Consider the following 17,008-nt stretch of genomic DNA (forward strand, 5'->3'; position numbering starts at 1 on the left):
GCCAAGGAAGTTTCCAAGGTACTTAGAACCCTCTTTTATCGTCTGGTCCTTCTCCTTCAACCAGTCCGAGGGAGTCAAGCCCATATATTAAACATTTCTCTGAAACTGCTGCCAATGACATCATCCTCTTTTCTGTCACTGTCATGAGAAAGCTATTTTGAATTCCCTGTTTAACTGGAAGCAAACGTCAAAGCAATGTAACAAGCACTTTGCAGGAGATAAAAGATTTTCATCCACCTCTGCAAAGGTGGCTCGTGTTCATCTCTAAGGGGAGGCATTATAGGGTAGTGGTTGCATAGTTTTAAAATCACTTTTAAAGGACATGTGAGAGGGGGGAAAAAGAAGACTACTAAGTTAGAGAGTGGTAAAAAGTGAAGACAGAAAGGCAGGTGAGGGCTTGATCAGGCAGGGTCTTGTAATCCATGCAAAGGAGATGTATAAGGAGAGAAGGGATATGATGTCATGGATGGGAATCACTCTGGCTGCTTTATGAAGAGTAAGGACAAGGACGGAAACAAGAGGAAGGGGGAAAAGAAAGATTGCAGTCATCCAGGAAAGACAGCGACTTGAACTGGTGGGTAGCAGCGGATGTGATTAGAAGTGGGCAGATTCTGGATACATTTTAGAGGGAGACAGCCATGTCATAAAACTTGCTGATTGGGTGTGAGCCGGTGATAACAAAGGACTGTGATATTTTTAAAAAAATTTTTTTTCAACGTTTTTGTTTATTTTTGGGACAGAGAGAGACAGAGCATGAACGGAGGAGGAGCAGAGAGAGAGGGAGACACGGAATCGGAAACAGGCTCCAGGCTCCGAGCCATCAGCCCAGAGCCTGACGCGGGGCTCCAACTCACGGACCGCGAGATCGTGACCTGGCTGAAGTCGGACGCTTAACCGACTGCGCCACCCAGGCGCCCCAGGACTGTGATATTTTTGACGAGCAACTGAGTGGATGGGGAAGAATGAAAGAGGACCAGGTAGGGAAAGGAAAGAATCAGGAGTTCCATGCTTGACCTGCTGAGGCGTAAATTGTTTGCTAGTATGTAATTAGAGACTTTTAGTAAGCTGTGGAAGTAAGGCCTCTGAAGCTTGAGGGAGAGATCAGATCTGGAGTTGTAAATTTTTGAGCAACCACCACATAAAGTGTTTCGAATCACCTGAACGATATCATCTAGGGCGACCATATTTAGGGAAGAGATGCAATCTGGTATCTGCAATGTGGGTAGAGGCACCTTACAGTCAGATTCTTTCTCACGCCAGAAGCAGGAAGAGCAAGAAAGTAGATAGATTAACCTTTGATAAAATTACAGATCAAGAATGAATCAATCAATCAGAAGAGGAATTAGATGAGATGGAACCTAGAAAAAGGTCAGAGATCCAGCGTGGCATTTCCCATGTACGTTCTATTTGGGGGAGGAGGTGCCCTGGGTCCAATCTCCCCCTAGCTGTCCATTTTCAAAGGCAGGAATTTTGGAAATGGCCTGATGTCATTAATCGTTGAGTTGTAGAGGCAGTTACCTATTGAACGGTTTCATGATTGCTAACAGTGGCTAAACAAAGCCAAAGGAGCATATGAAGGAATGTTATCCAACAGAAGATTCCGGCCTTGGAATATACTTTGAGTATAAATTTCAGGATAATCCCATCATTTCTCCCTTCTTGCTCCTCCCACCCCCATTCCACCAAAATAAGGGAAAGTTCTCATAACAAGGTTGGGAGTAAGCAGTGAGGAGTGATGGTAGGTCGTGGGGAGCACAGAGGGAAGTGAGTGAGGTGTGTGGACAGGTAGATGTGTATGGGAAGGCTTCTGGAGAAACTTCAGACACTAATAACAGGCTCTGGGGCTGTGCACTTGGCTCAGTCTACTGTCCAGGTTGAGAGCAGACTCTGAGCCACTAGCAGACAGAAGTTTAATTTTGAACCTGCCTTCAATTAGAAGTTCCCAAAATTGTCTATGGCAGGGACACCTGGCTGGCTCATTCACAGCAATATGAGACCCTTGATCCCAGGATTTCTGATTTAAGCCCCACATTGGGTGTAGAGATTACTAAGAAAAACAAATTTTAAAAAGTCATTGTGGCAATGAGTTTTCTTTGGTAAAGCCAGTCTACTAGCAGGGACGAAAAATACTTGCCCTTCTTCTCTACCCTCTTCCCAAATCCCAGGCCAGAACCCAGACATTTTGTGGGTATGCTCATTTTTTTCTACTCTTGGGGAGAGGAAGGGATCTCCTTTTTTTTTTTTTATTCATTCGGGAGAGCGGGAAATGATGGGTGAGTGTCCAATGCATTGGGACAAGTTTTTTCCTTGTTCAAGCAACAATTTCCATTGTTCAAGCAATGTTGAGATGATAAGTTGACCCAATTTATTGCTTTCCTTGAGGGAAAGAAGGTACCAGCCAGAGGAGGTCAGTATCTGATCTATTTGTGAGTTGTATTTTCAATGTAAATGAATTGCTTTTGTCTGATGTTTAGATTTGTTTGCCATGAGCTGAGTTAATGTGCAGGCACTCTGGGTGGAAAAAATCAGTTTTTGAACTGACAGCTCAGAGTCAGGTTAATTCATCAAGATAAATGATACCTTATGGCTTCTCTTGGTACATTCTCTCTGGACACATTTTTAAAAATTACTATTAAGAAACATCATCCAAAACTTGAAATAAAGCAGAAGGAGGGCTACATGTCCTTTCAGTGTCATTTTTAAACATGTTTGCCTAATAACTCTTTATCTACATCAGAGAATTTGCCTATGTTTGACTTTGCTGTTTATTATTTGATTAGAAACCAGATAGACACTGGTTTCTGGTTTCCAGAAACCAGATTTCTGTCCAGTTAAAAAAGGTAACCCCAGGGGCGCCTGGGTGGCTCAGTCAGTCGAGCGTCCGACTTGGGCTCAGGTCATGATCTCACAGTTCTTGGGTTTGAGCCTCACATCAGGCTCTGGGCTGACAGCTTGGAACCTGGAGCCTGCTTTGGGTTCTGCATCTCCCTCTTTTTCTGCCTCTCTCCTGTTCACACACACTCTCTCTCTCAAAAATAAGTAAACATTAAAAAAATTATCAGGGGCGCCTGGGTGGCGCAGTCGGTTAAGCGTCCGACTTCAGCCAGGTCACGATCTCGCGGTCCGTGAGTTCGAGCCCCGCGTCAGGCTCTGGGCTGATGGCTCGGAGCCTGGAGCCTGTTTCCGATTCTGTGTCTCCCTCTCTCTCTGCCCCTCCCCCGTTCATGCTCTGTCTCTCTCTGTCCCAAAAATAAATAAAAAACGTTGAAAAAAAATTAAAAAAAAATTATCAAAAAAAATGTAACTCCAGAGGTTAATGCACAATAGGATGTTAACCAATTTTGTATCAAGTAAGCAGGCGAATTCATTTCAGCATTCCTTTGACCATCTGTATGAAATCTCTGCTTCTCTAAGTCTTCTTTGCACCAGCTTTATTATCTTAACTATTCTTTCATTAATAGTTTGAATAAAATCTTAGACATATGTTCATTCTATATTTATATGGTAATCTGGTGTTTAACTTTCTGAAAAGTCTACTTTAATGTTATAACATTCCTACTCAACCCTGCTTCTTTCCAATGTTTACAAATGGAATAAATTACTCAGATTTTTGCATGTTTGATGGTTAATCTTTTGAATCGGATGAGGTTGGACCTCTTAGGACATGAGGATTCGTAAAAAACAAAACAAAACAAAACAAGACTTTAATCATGGCAATGTAACACAAAACCAAAAATGTCTATATTAGATTTTGGTTTATCCGTAAATTGGAACACGTGGAGACTTAGCATTTAGGAAGTTTTTGAGCTCAAAAGCCTGATTTGTGTATGTTCCCACTGGATGCTGGGTATGGAGATTCTCACACCAGCACTGGAGAGCAGAGTATCTGACGCAGGACAACAGCAAGTGTCCTGAATTGTGGTTTGAGCTTGCTTGTTAGGAAGAACAGGAAAATATTTCCAGTGTTCCTGATTAGAATTTATAATATAATTTTCCCAAAAGGCAATTAAATAAGTAATGATTAGTTTCACTGAATTGCCCACAATGTAGTTGAAATAATGTCTTTTATACAACAGAATTATTTTCAGTAATTGTATCTTTTCATTGCAAACTATTTCAGATACAATATGAGTCAAATAGTCTTTTGTGGGGCAGACTGGGAAACTAGTCCCAATTTATAGCATTGTTTTTATAGAAAATATGTATTTTGTTCCAAATAACTAAATAAAAATGCTTTGGGGAGAATATACAGTTCTTTTATAGATTGGGAACAGCCTACAATGAGGTTTATTACAATGATAAAATTAAGCGAATTAAAAGCTGCTTTACTAAAAGGGAATGAAGAGGAAGTGTGTGTGTGTGTGTGTGTGTGTGTGTGTATGCGTGGGTGTGTTTGGTTAATGCGATCACACCTTTTAGTTTCTTATCACACAAAGTAGGACATTTCCAGGTTCCTGAGGCTTTTGCCTATCTTTGCTTTTTTCATATGGTGCTGTTAATACGTTGTGATAGTTACAAACAACATGATTTTCAGTTTCAAATTAAACTTTCAGCCACCAAAATTTCACCCACCAAAATACCATACTTTCACCCCAATTTCTGCAAAACCAGAACAGATTCTTTCTGGATTTTCTAAGTAGAACATTTCATTAACAAATAATGAGACTGACCACTTCCTTATAACAAAGTCATTTTCATGTTCTGAATGACAGCTAATACTCCACTGCCTTTCTGAAGGAGATTCAGTAGGGGTACAGCATTCTAATAATTATGGTGAATTAACGATACTCTGAAGATTTGATACATGCACACTGGAAGATTTCCAAAATTTTTTGAGGGTGGTGGCGATGGTAAATTTTTCTTAAGGTATTTATTAAAGATCATTTGCATTTTTTGTTTTCTGCATCAGTGAGCTAGGAATATGAGCAGTAAATGCCGGAAGTTAATGAAAAAGAGACAATTTTAGCTATGACCAGGCAGGCATGTTTTCTGATAGGAAATCCCTCAGAACTAAACTGAGAAAATGCCAAATATCATACTCCAGAGAGGAAATAAAGTGTTAGAAATTGGAACAAAACTGGAAACTAGAATGATTCATCAGCTTTAGTTCCGTCGCTCTTAAAATAGTTTATATTTATTTCACTTCTATATCAAGTATTTCCTATGTAATTAAAATGCCTCAAAATAATGTTAAAGAATGTACAGTTTCCTGTGCATGGCTATGCCTGTGGTAAATTATTCCTCTAAGGCTCTTTTTACTGAATTTGCTTTTATAATGTTGTCAATGAACTTTTGTGCATGAATCTTTGTCCATATCTTAAATTATGACTTTAAGATGGTTTCCTTCAATGGAAATTGATAGGTCAAAGGCTATCAATATTTATTACTTCTGTTACAAATGACTTTGCAGAAAGACTGCCAATTTGTGTCCCATCTGGTTCTTGGTGTGTATTTTGTTCATTCTTCCTACGATTCTAGGATTGAGTATTATTTAAAAAAACAAATCAACACCCGCCCCCAGGGAAAACTCCCCCTCCCTCCGCCCTCCTACACACCCCAGTAACTTAAAAAAAACTTAAAATTCTCATACAAGATAACATAGTCATGCTACAGAAGGGTGAAAAATACAAGGCGATTTTTCCCCTTATATTTTTGAAACTTAGTTCTACTTTCTTCAAGTACTATTGTGATAAAAAAAAAAAATGACCAACTTAGCACTTAAAAACAAGGCTTTGCTATTTCCATAATCTATATTTGGGAAGGAGGGGAGTGAGCTTTAGGGCCACTATACCATGATCCCTGCCTTCATTAAGCTCACAAGACCTTTTTTTTTTTTTTTTTAACTTTATTTATTTTGAGAGAGAGAGAGAGAGAGAGAGAGAGAGAGAGAGAGGGAGACAGCATGAGCAGGGGAGGGGCAGAGAGAGAGGAGACAGGAGACAGAGACTCCCAAGCAGGCTCCATGCTGTCAGCGCAGAGCCCAACGCGGGGCTCCAACCCACAAACTTTGAGATCATGACCTGAGAGAAATCAAGAGTGTCGCTTAACCAAATGAGCTTAACCAGGCACCCCAAACGTCCCAAGACTTTTGACATGAATCCAGTCTACAGCCACCTCTAAAAATGGCCTCTGTTTTTTGCTGACATTCCACTGAGGAAGATGAGACCCCAGTGCATTCAGAGGAGAAGGGAAGGTGGACTTTGGAGCCATAAATTGGCAAACTTGTAAATGGCTATTTACAAGTATTGATAACCTGGGTTTGGGAAAGGTTACAGCTTCTAGTCACTAAAACGTTTAAGGTTTGTGAAAAGTTTACGGCATTTATCTAAGAGAGTGGAAAGTTTGTGTAGGCAAGTAAAATATTAAATATTCTTAGTATGGAACAAAGTTCATAACAATTGATTATTGAGGCTGTTTTCCTTATCACTACTCTTTAGAGTGTCTGCCTATTTGCTTATCTTTCAGAAATGTTCCATGTTGGTGCTTAGACTCTTTTTCTTTCCCTCTTTCACCTACTGTGAATTATTTGAGAGTTTTTTATTTTTTAATTACTTGAGAGTTAGGTGCAGACATTGTTTTATGTTATCCCTGAACACTTAAGTATACTAAGAACAAGGACAGTTGTATAGTTTCCTGTATAACCACAATACTATTTTCACACTCAAAAATTTACTGTGTACAATAAATATTATCCAATACACATCTATATTTAACTTTCTGTCAGTTGTGCACCAAATAATCCTTTAGAGCTGTTTCTTCCATTTAATTTTGCATTCAATCCAATCCAAGTTTGCAACTGCATTTGCTTATCATTATATAATCTTTTTTAATTTTATTTTTAAATTTGTATTTATTTATTTATTTTATTTTGAGAAAGAGAGAGAGAGAACAGGCACAAGTTGGGGAGGGGCAGAGAGAGAGAGGGAGAGAGAGAATCCCAAGCAGGCTCCTTGCTGTCAGCACAGAGCCCAATGTGGGGCTCAAACCCACCAACTGTGAGATCACGACTTGAGCCGAAATCAGGAATCAGGTGTTTAACCAACTGACCCACCCAGGCACCCCTATATAATCTTTTTTAAAATTAAACTTCAATTTTCAGATAATTGTAGATCCACATGTAATTGTAAGATATAATAGAGAGAAATCCTGTTTATGCTTTACCCAGTTTCCACAAGTGATAATGTCTTGCAAAATTATAGCGTGGTATCACAATAGCTTTCCATGGATACCTGATACCATCAAATACCAAATATCTCCATCACCGCAAGGTTCTGTCATCTCGCCTTTTTTAGCCACCTCTCCTTCCCTCCTGCCTCTACACCCCCTAACCTGGAAACCACTAATCTCTTTGCCAGTTCTATCATATTATCATTTCAAGAATGTTACATGAATGGAATCATATAGCATGGCAACTTTTGGATTGGAATTGGCTGTAAACTCTCCTGTGCTGGCTTTTGTGTGAATACAAATTTTTATTTCTCTGGGTCAGATATTCAGGAGTATAATCATTAAGTCATATGGTATGTACATTTTAGCTTTTTAAGAAACTGCCAAATGTTCTTCCAGAGCAGCTGTGCTATTATATATTCACATTAGCAATGTAGGTGTGATTCAGGTTTGGAGAAGTTATACACATCTCTTACTAAAATTATTTTTAGATGTTTCACATCTTCTTTTGCATTTTTTAATGAGATATTCTCCTCAAATATATCGGCTTTGAATTTTCTTTAAATATTGTATTGTAAAAAAGCAGCAGAAATAGCAGAACATGCTAGGAAGTGCAAAGAAAACCCTAAAAGTTATTTTTAATTCTCTGGCAGAGAGATCCTATATATTCATATTTTTATGTCTATCCTTCTAGTCCATCTGGAATATTTTCACGTGTCTTGTGCAGAATACTGTGTGTTAGTATTTTTATGTGTATCCTTTAAAAATACAGGTATTTGTATGCGTATTTTACAGAAAATGGTATCATGTTGTTGTCACATAACCTACTCTCTTCACATAGCAATAATTCTAAACATTTATCTGCTTCATTCAACAGCATAATTTTAATAGTTTCATCTGAGAAATGCTCCCCAGAAATTTATTTCTAGTGTCTCTTTTGTTGTGAATACAGGAAAGCTTTCGCACTCAGGGGCAGTGATTTTATATGTAGTCACTTTACTAAACTTTCAATAATTCTTATACTTTTTCCATTTAGTCACTGAGTTTTCTAAAGAGGCAACCCCAGTGAAGAGAAATTATGGTAATTTTGTCTTTTCAATTTCTTAGTTCTATTTCATGTTGGATTATCTCACTTAAAACCTTCTGAAAATGTTAAGTAGTGGTGAATGTGTTTTGTATTTTGTTGCTCTCTCCCTCTTCTGGTATTTATGTATATATGTAAGTGTGTATTTAGAGTATGACAAGGAAGGGGCAGAGAGAGAGAATCCCAAGCAGGCTCTGTGCTCCGTGCTGAGCCCAAAGCGGGGTTGGATCTCATGACTATGAGATCATGACCGTGAGATCAAGACCTAAGCCAAAATCAACAGTCGAATGCTTAACTGACCCCTCCTTCCTCTGGTTTTTAAATGGGGTTGTTTCTACTCTTTCATTGTTGAATAGTATGTTGGCTAATGGTTTGATTTGGGATAAGAATATTTATTATTGATATTGAGATAAACATTGCTTTTGATTGAGGTGACCACATGTATGATACAAAATATATTTAATTACTAATAGATGTCCTAATATCCAACCATCCAGCAAAAAATTTCACTTAAACAGGTGCAGTAATTCTAGTAATGCCATGCTGAATTTGATTGGCTCCAATTTAAAAAAAAATTTTTTTAATGTTTTTATTTATTTTTGAGACAGAGAGAGACAGAGCATGAGCAGAGAAGGGGCAGAGAGAGAGGGAGACACAGAATCTGAAGCAGGCTCCAGGCTCTGAGCTGTCAGCACAGAGCCCGACATGGGGCTCGAACTCACACACTGCGAGATCATGACCTGAGCCGAAGTCGGACGCTCAACTGACTGAGCCACCCAGGCACCCCTGACTGGCTCCAATTTTATTTATTTGCTCACGTAACTTTTTGTCAGGTTGTGCTAAAAGGCTTATGCGTGATTCACAAATGTATTTCTAGCTTTTTAAATAATCTGAATCAAATGTATGTAGCATTATAATTAACTCTGTTAGAATTTTGAAAGAATTCATTAGTTAAAAATTCATTGCTTCCTGAAGATTTTTTTGGAGGTAATTTTTAAATATTTATACTTGCATAATTGCTCTCTTCAGATATTCTACTTCTTAAGCTTAATTTATGGTTCAAATTATATTCTCCAAAAACTTTCCACATTAGTAAGATTTTCTAATTCATTATCAAATAATCTTATATGATATGATAATTTATTTTTTAAAAACCTCCCTTGAGGCAAGGAACGTTCTAAGAGCTAGGGATACAGCAGGAACAAACAGACAAGAACCTGGCCTTCCCGGAACTAATGCTCTGGTGGAGGGAGTAAGAAAATATTTAACAAACAAACAAATAAAATGTTCAGGTCACAGTGAACCTTATGTTTGATTTGCTCACTAAAAATTTCTAGTTTTCCTTCTGACCACATGGTAGAGCTGTATGGCTCTGCCCCTTTGAGTTAGATATGGCCACGTGATTGTTTTCCCATTGAAATGTGGACAGAAGTCCTGTGTCACTTCAGGGTGTATCATTTGCCATACCTACTCTTTCCCTCGGCCACAGCAACCCTCATTTCTGCTGCAATTTATTGGCCACAGGAAAGTCACAAGGCCAAGCCGGTATCAGGGTTTGGAGGAATTGTTGAGAGGAGTTGCAAAGTCATATTGCAAAAGGTGTAGATTCAGGGAAGGGTGACTAATTGTAACTATTTTGCAGTCAATAGACCACAATTATTTTCTGTTTGGATTTTTAAGATTTCCTTTTTTAAATCTCTCTTCAGTGTTTTATTTAGAGAAAGAGAGAGAGAGAAGAAGAAGAAGAACAGGGGAGAGGCAGAGAGAGAGGGAGAGAGACAGGGAGAGAGAGAATCCCAAGCAGGCTCCATGCTATCAGCACAGAACCTGATGCAGGGCTTGATCACATGAACCTTGAGATCATGACCTGACCTGAAATCAAGAGTCAGATGTTTAACGACTGAGCCACCCAGGCACCCCTAATCTGTTTTTTTTTAACATTTAAAAATTTTCACTTGAGTAGCTATTTCATGTGTATTTAAAAAAAAAAACAAAAACTTTAAGGACTACTATTTTGATCCTTTTCTGCCCGCACAACACTCCTGACACCCAATGTGTGGAGTTTTTTTCTCACACCAACCAATTCTGCAGCTTTCTGGGCACCCACTGGGTTTACCACAATTTAATTCAATTCTGACTCTAACTACTCAGAATTAGCACAGACCCCCACAGTACTACAAGATGGCTTCCACTTCAGATGTCAGTGCCGAGTCTGGGCAACATATACATCTGGCTTACCAGCTATGAAGTTGAGGGGTTCCCACGAGGTCTGATAATTTGCTAAAATGGCTCATAGAACCCCGAGGATCACTTCACTTACTATTACTGGTTTATTATAAAGGATATAACTCAGGAACAGCCAGATGGAAGGAAGAGATGCATAAGGCAGGGTATGTGGGAAGGGGCAAGAAGCTTCTATGCCTTCTCTAGGCAAGCCACCTTCCCAGAACCTCCATGTGTTCACCAGCTCAGAAGCTCTTCAGACCCTATTGGGTGTGGGGCTGAAAGGTTCAACCTTCTAATCACTGAGATGGTCCCTCTGGCAACTGGCCCCTATCCTGAAGCCAAACCCAAACTCAGGTATGCTTGAAAGGGGCTTATAATGAATAATAAAAAATGCTCCTCTTAACCCGATCGCTCAGGAAATTCGAAGGGTTGTAGGAGCTCTGTGCCATGAACCAGGGACAAAGATCAGATGTATTTGTCTTATTATAAGATCATATCACAAATATATTTAGACCTGCAAATTTCCATTTGAGTATCTTACCAATTACTACATGTTAATATGTGGTGGTCTTCTTTTTTTATTATTCTGTAAATAGTCTAAAATTGTAGTTTTATTTCATTGTACTTTCTTTTTTGATCTAATAGCCCATAAGGTTATGTTTTAAAATATTCAAATCATCAGGATTTTCTCTTTATCTTTGTTATTAGTGACTGCATTATATTACATTTTGGTTGGAGGATATGTTTCATGTAATTTTGTTGCAATGAGGTCCGTTATATGAGCAATCTTTGAAAATATTTCATGGATGCCAGAAAAAAAGGCATGGGTATTTTTAAATTGTACAAGAAGTTTGAGATAGAGCTGTATGTAAGATCAAACACATAATTAGAATATATGAAATCTTAAAGTACACACATCCATATAATTTATCATAGAGAGTGGCTTCTTAAAGATTCTATGAAAAACAAGTTTCTGTCCATTTATCCTCTTTTTTTGTTTTAAACATTTCAGTGCTTTGTCATTAATATATGAAAGATAATTATTGTTAGTTCATCATTTTAGATTATGTATAGTTTAATTTCTGGTCTTTATCAGGCATTCATTTTGTTCAGATCTGCTCAACTAAGGTGCATACCTATCAAGTTCCCTTATTCTGTGTCAGGGAGCAAGAATTCTTGTCCCCTTAAAGGTCCTTCTAGCAGGAATAAGAATCAAGTTGACATGAGACAGATTGACAGGCGAAAATAAAATTTATTAGCATTTGTATGGGGAATCCATGTGGATAAGGAAATTCCAAATACAGGCAAAGTGAGGTATATGTCATTATGAATTAAGGAGAAGGGGGTAGGGGCCTGGGACTTCTTTTTTTTTTTTTAAGTTTATTTATTTATTTTTGAGAGAGAGAGAGAGAGAGAGAGAGAGAGGAAGAGGAAGAGCAAGAGAAAGAAAGAGAAAGAGAAAGAGAAAGAGAAAGAGAAAGAGAGAAAGTGAGAGAGAAAGAGAGAAAGTGAGAGAGAATGAGGCGGAGAGAGGAAATCCCAAGCAGGTCCCCTGTTGAACTCAAGAGTAAGATCATGACCTGAGCCCAAACCAAGTGTCTTTGGATGCTTAACCAACTAAGCCACCCTTGCGCCCCAGGGGTCTGGGACTTCAAAGGGAAGGAATGCAATTTATAGGAAGAGGGAAAAGAGTAAATGTTTGGTAAACAAGTGTTTGCTGGGCCACTTGGAAACAATGGTTCATAGAGGACTTTGATCAAACAGGTCTGGCTAGTTTCCTCCCTAGTATACCTAGTTCATATCATAATGTAGCTATCTATGGTGATAGCTCCCTTCCTGGAGTAGGTCCTCTATCTAAATTCTTTTTAGGGGTGCCTGGCTGGCTCAGTTGATGGAGGACGCAACTCTTGATCTGTGGGTTGTGAATTCAGGCTCGCATTGAGTGCGTACCTACTTAAGAAAAAAAAATCTTGTTAGGCAGTTGTGAAGGGAGGTAAAGAGTTATTCCTGAATTTGCTGAGTTTTAATTACTTTTTAACTCACAGTAATCTGCATGCCAAAGTAGCCCAGCTTGGGACGGCCTGCCCTTGGCCCCTACATCTGATACAGAGTTAATGGTTAGCTTGTCTTTCACATCTTGGGGAAACTAAGATAACAGAAAGTAGGAACAAGTGTGTTGTTTGTCACAATCAATATGGATGGATGAAACTCACCTATTAAAAGGGAAGGATTGGATTAAAATACTAAATCCAATTAGATACTACTTATAAAAATCCCAGTTTAAATGAAATAACTACTATTAGTCAAAACAAGAAACAACTCAAGTGGCCACCAAGACTAAATGCTTAAGGAAATTGTGTATAGAATACTTTATAGCAATGAAATTAAAGCAGAGCCGGCCACAGCAAATGTAGTGAATCTTCAAAAATCAAGATGAATAAAAAATGTCAGGCAGGAAAAGAAAATCATTACTATATTATCTATACAAATTTCAAAAACTTGCACTTAGGGATGTATTCCCAGATAGTAAAAGCATAAAGTAAAACGAAAGAGTGTTTGCTTTAAGGTGTGAATAAGAAAGGACACACAAAGACATTTAAGGTTGGCAATATACTATTTCTTTTTTTTTTTTTAATTTTTTTTCAATGTTTATTTATTTTTGGGACAGAGAGAGACAGAGCATGAACGGGGGAGGGGCAGAGAGAGAGGGAGACACAGAATCGGAAACAGGCTCCAGGCTCTGAGCCATCAGCCCAGAGCCCGACGCGGGGCTCGAACTCACGGACCGCGAGATCGTGACCTGGCTGAAGTCGGACGCTTAACCGACTGCGCCACCTAGGCGCCCCGGCAATATACCATTTCTTAATTTGAGTCGTACCTCCGTGTAAGCATTCATTAGACTGCACATAGGTTTTTTGAAACACACGAATAGAGAGTTTTATTAGTTTCCTATGGTGCTTCATAAATTATCGCATATTTTGCAGCTGAAAACAGCATCCCTTTATTATGTCACTGTCTCTTTTTAAAATTATTTTATTCTTAATTTTTCCCCAGCTTTCTTGAGATATAATTGACATGGACTGTGTATGTTTAAGGTGTACAATGTGTTGATGTGATATATTGTGTATATTGCAAAATGATTACCACTATAGCATTAGCTAACCCTTCTATTCCAGTATGTGATTTTTTAACATAAAATTTACCCTATTAACCATTTTTAAGGGTACAGTTCAGTGGTATTAAGTACATTCCCATCGCTGTGCAACCATCACCACCATCCATCCCTGGAACGTTTTCATCTTCCCAAACTGAAACTCCGTCCCCATTAAACAACTTCCAGTTTTTGCCATCCCTCCAGCCCTTGGCAGCCACCAATATACTTTCTGTCTCTACGAATTTAACTCTTCTAAGTACCTCGTGTAAGTGGAGTCCTACAGTATTTGTCTCTGTCTTCTTGTAGGCTGTTAGCCAGTGGCCTGCTCTCAGTTACGAGAGGCTGCCAGCCTTTCCCTGCCAGATGATGAAATCTGTGGGCCCTCTCGCCGTATGGAAGGGAGGAAAGTCTCTCTCTTCTGGCTGCTTAGATAGGGTCTTGTGACATAGTGTAGTCAAAAAGCCTGATTATCATCTTGACCATAATCCCTTGCTGAGAGCAAGTCACAGGTTCTATTTGAATTCAAGAGGAAGAGATTGACACATAAACGTTTCTATGCACTCTTTGTAGGAGTAATATATTTATAGTACATTAAAATGATTACATTAAAAGGATAAAATAGCATGGATGGTAAAAAGATGGAGATTATCTATTAACTATTGTGAATTAAGAACAAAAACAAACAAACAAACAAACAAAAAAACCAAACCAATGCAGGGCAGCAATGGTTATCCTAACCATAGTAGAACTCAAAGAAAAAGCATCAGATACAATAACGAAGGTTATTTAAAAAAATTTTTTTAATGTTTATTTATTTTTGAGACAGAAACAGAGCATGAGGGGCGCCTGGGTGGCTCAGTCGGCTAAGCGTCCGACTTCAGCTCAGGTCATGATCTCGCGGTCTGTGAGTTCGAGCCCCGCGTCGGGCTCTGTGCTGACCGCTCAGAGCCTGGAGCCTGTTTCAGATTCTGTGTCTCCCTCTCTCTCTGCCCCTCCCCCGTTCATGCTCTGTCTCTCTCTGTCTCAAAAATAAATAAACGTTAAAAAAATTAAAAAAAAAAAAAAGAAACAGAGCATGAGTAGGGGAGGGGCAGAGAGAGAGGGAAACAGAATCTGACGCAGCATCCAGGCTCTGAGCTGTCAGCACAGAGCCCAACGTGGGGCTCCAACTCACGAACTGTGAGAGATCATGACCTGAGCCAAAGTCGGCCGCTTAACCAACTGAGGCACCTAGGTGCCCCTAATGAAGGTCATTTTATATTGATCATACTTCATAACTTTTGTTTTTCAAAGGTAATTTTTTTCCAAGAATGAATATTTCCAAGACCCTTTATTATTCTTTAAACTTAAAAATTTTAATAGTCTGTGTCTTCGAAGAGATCTCTCTATTCATTATCTTTATCAAAATATGGTAACGAGCTCTTCTAAAGCTAAAGCTTTGTTTCGCGCTTGGAAATTGACTTCAATTATAGCTGGAGTAATGCTTTCATTCCATTTGGTTTGACTGGATTCAATTAACTTTGGGGGGAACACCTACCATTCTGTGGATTTCACGTCACCGTTTCATTTAACCTAGAGTATCTATTGCTATCTTTTTTCTGTTGTCATTTTCGTCTCTTTATTCATTTCCTGTGTGATCAGAGAGTGTTTCTCCAGTTTGCCTTCTGTATCACCAGGTTGCAAACTTGTCTTTTCTAGCACCCAATGTATTTATTTTATGTCTTCTCCCTGGGCGTTAGTTTCATTGCCCTTCCTGCTGATCTCAGCTTATCTCCTCATCAAGGCCTCATTCTCGTTCAATAGAGACAATTCCCTATAGGAACAAAAGTAAATAAATATTTTCCCATTTTTCTTCTGGTTCGGAAAAAAGATTTGAAAGATCTGGTCATTTTCCACTGAAAGATTTGGTCATTAGAAAGGTTTTACTTTGTGCTGTAGAATGTCTTCATAGATCTCATATTGATTTTGTTCTATTATTCATGCTAGAAAGAGGAGAATTCTGTGTAGAGACGATGTTCAAGAATACTTATGTCAACGTCAGTCAGAACCCTCAGACCTTTCCTTCCAGGGGCTACCTGCAGTTTCAGCTTGAGTTTAAGCCTGGACCTACCTCCATAGGAAAAAAACAATGCTGGCTTTGTTTCCAAACATAAGACTCTTCAATGAGAATGCAAAGAGACTCATATTGAGACAGTTCTTACTTGATTCAATATCAATGGGTTCTTTTTTTTGAAAGAGAGAGAAAAAACGATCAGGGGAGAGGCACAGAGAAAGAGAGAGAGAGCACGAACAGGGGAGGGGCAGAAAGAGAGGGAGACACAGAATCCAAAGCAGGCTCCAAGCTCCGAGCTGTCAGTACAGAGCCCAAAGCTGGGCTCGAACTCATGGACCACGAGATCATGACTTGAGCTGAAGTGGGATGCTTAACCAACTGAGCCTCCCAGGTGCCCCAATGGGTTCTTATTTGACAGAATAAGAAGGCAAATATGGATAGTCACCTAGCTTATTGTATATTTGCAGACCCCTTTTACTGTCATTGCCTTTTTTTTTCATATGGTAAAACAAATACATAATCACTGAACTCAGAATAAATCTTACGTGCATCTAAACCTGTAGTTGAAAGAGGCAGGCAGGATTGTAGGAGAGCTTTCTGAGGGGCTCTTTAACCTTTCCCCTAGGCCTGTTTTTCTGGTTAATGCAGTGCTCCTTGCTGGAACGGATTTTTATCTTTGCCTTCGGAGTCAGCCTCCCGGATACTTATAACCGCAGCATATCTGAGGCAGATTCTCTCTTCTGCCTTATGCTCCAAGGACTTTCTACTTTGAGCAACCCTGCTCATTAGGGCAGTCTCCCTTCCCTTTGTCAAGTTGGGAGGTGTCCCTGGGGCCATCACAAAAGGGGCCTCAATTCAATCATCAGTGGGCTTTCTCTTTTCTCCTGCCCCTTCCCTTCCTTTCCCTCTACCTCCTTTCCTTTTATTTCCTGTTTTCCTTCCAGAAAATTTTCTCTGCAAAAATTAAAGAGTGGCTTGGGACCCTGTCTGGGTCTCAGCTGTGCCCCTCAAAATTCTTATGTTGAATCCCTAACAATGTGACTGTATTTGGAGACAGGACTTTTCAAGGGATAATTAAGGTTAAATGATGTCATATGAGTGGTTTATCATCCAATAGGATTGGTGTCCTGACGTGGGGAAGAACAGGCAGCAGGCACACGTGAGCACAAAGGAAAGACGCTGTAGGGAGAACGCCCCACAAGAAGGCGGCCATCTGCAAGCCAAGGAGAGAGGCTCCGGGAGAAACCAGCCCTGCTGATGCTTTGGTCTTAGACCTCCATAACTGTCAGAAATAGACTTGTGTTGAAGCCATCCAGTCTGTGGT

General features: G+C 39.3%; 1 protein-coding gene across 1 annotated transcript in view; it reads left to right on the top strand.

The window, feature by feature from the left end:
* The first annotated feature begins 939 nt into the window (after positions 1-939).
* RAG1 (recombination activating 1) overlaps positions 940-17,008 on the top strand; it is a 40,865-nt gene continuing 24,796 nt past the window's right edge. Inside the window, exon 1 of the mRNA XM_047879247.1 lies at positions 940-977. Coding sequence (XP_047735203.1) covers positions 953-977 — 25 coding nt within the window. The 5' untranslated portion in view covers positions 940-952. The remainder of the gene's footprint in view (positions 978-17,008) is intronic.

Source organism: Prionailurus viverrinus, chromosome D1, assembly GCF_022837055.1.
Source record: "Prionailurus viverrinus isolate Anna chromosome D1, UM_Priviv_1.0, whole genome shotgun sequence".
NCBI classification, from domain to species: Eukaryota; Metazoa; Chordata; class Mammalia; order Carnivora; family Felidae; genus Prionailurus; species Prionailurus viverrinus.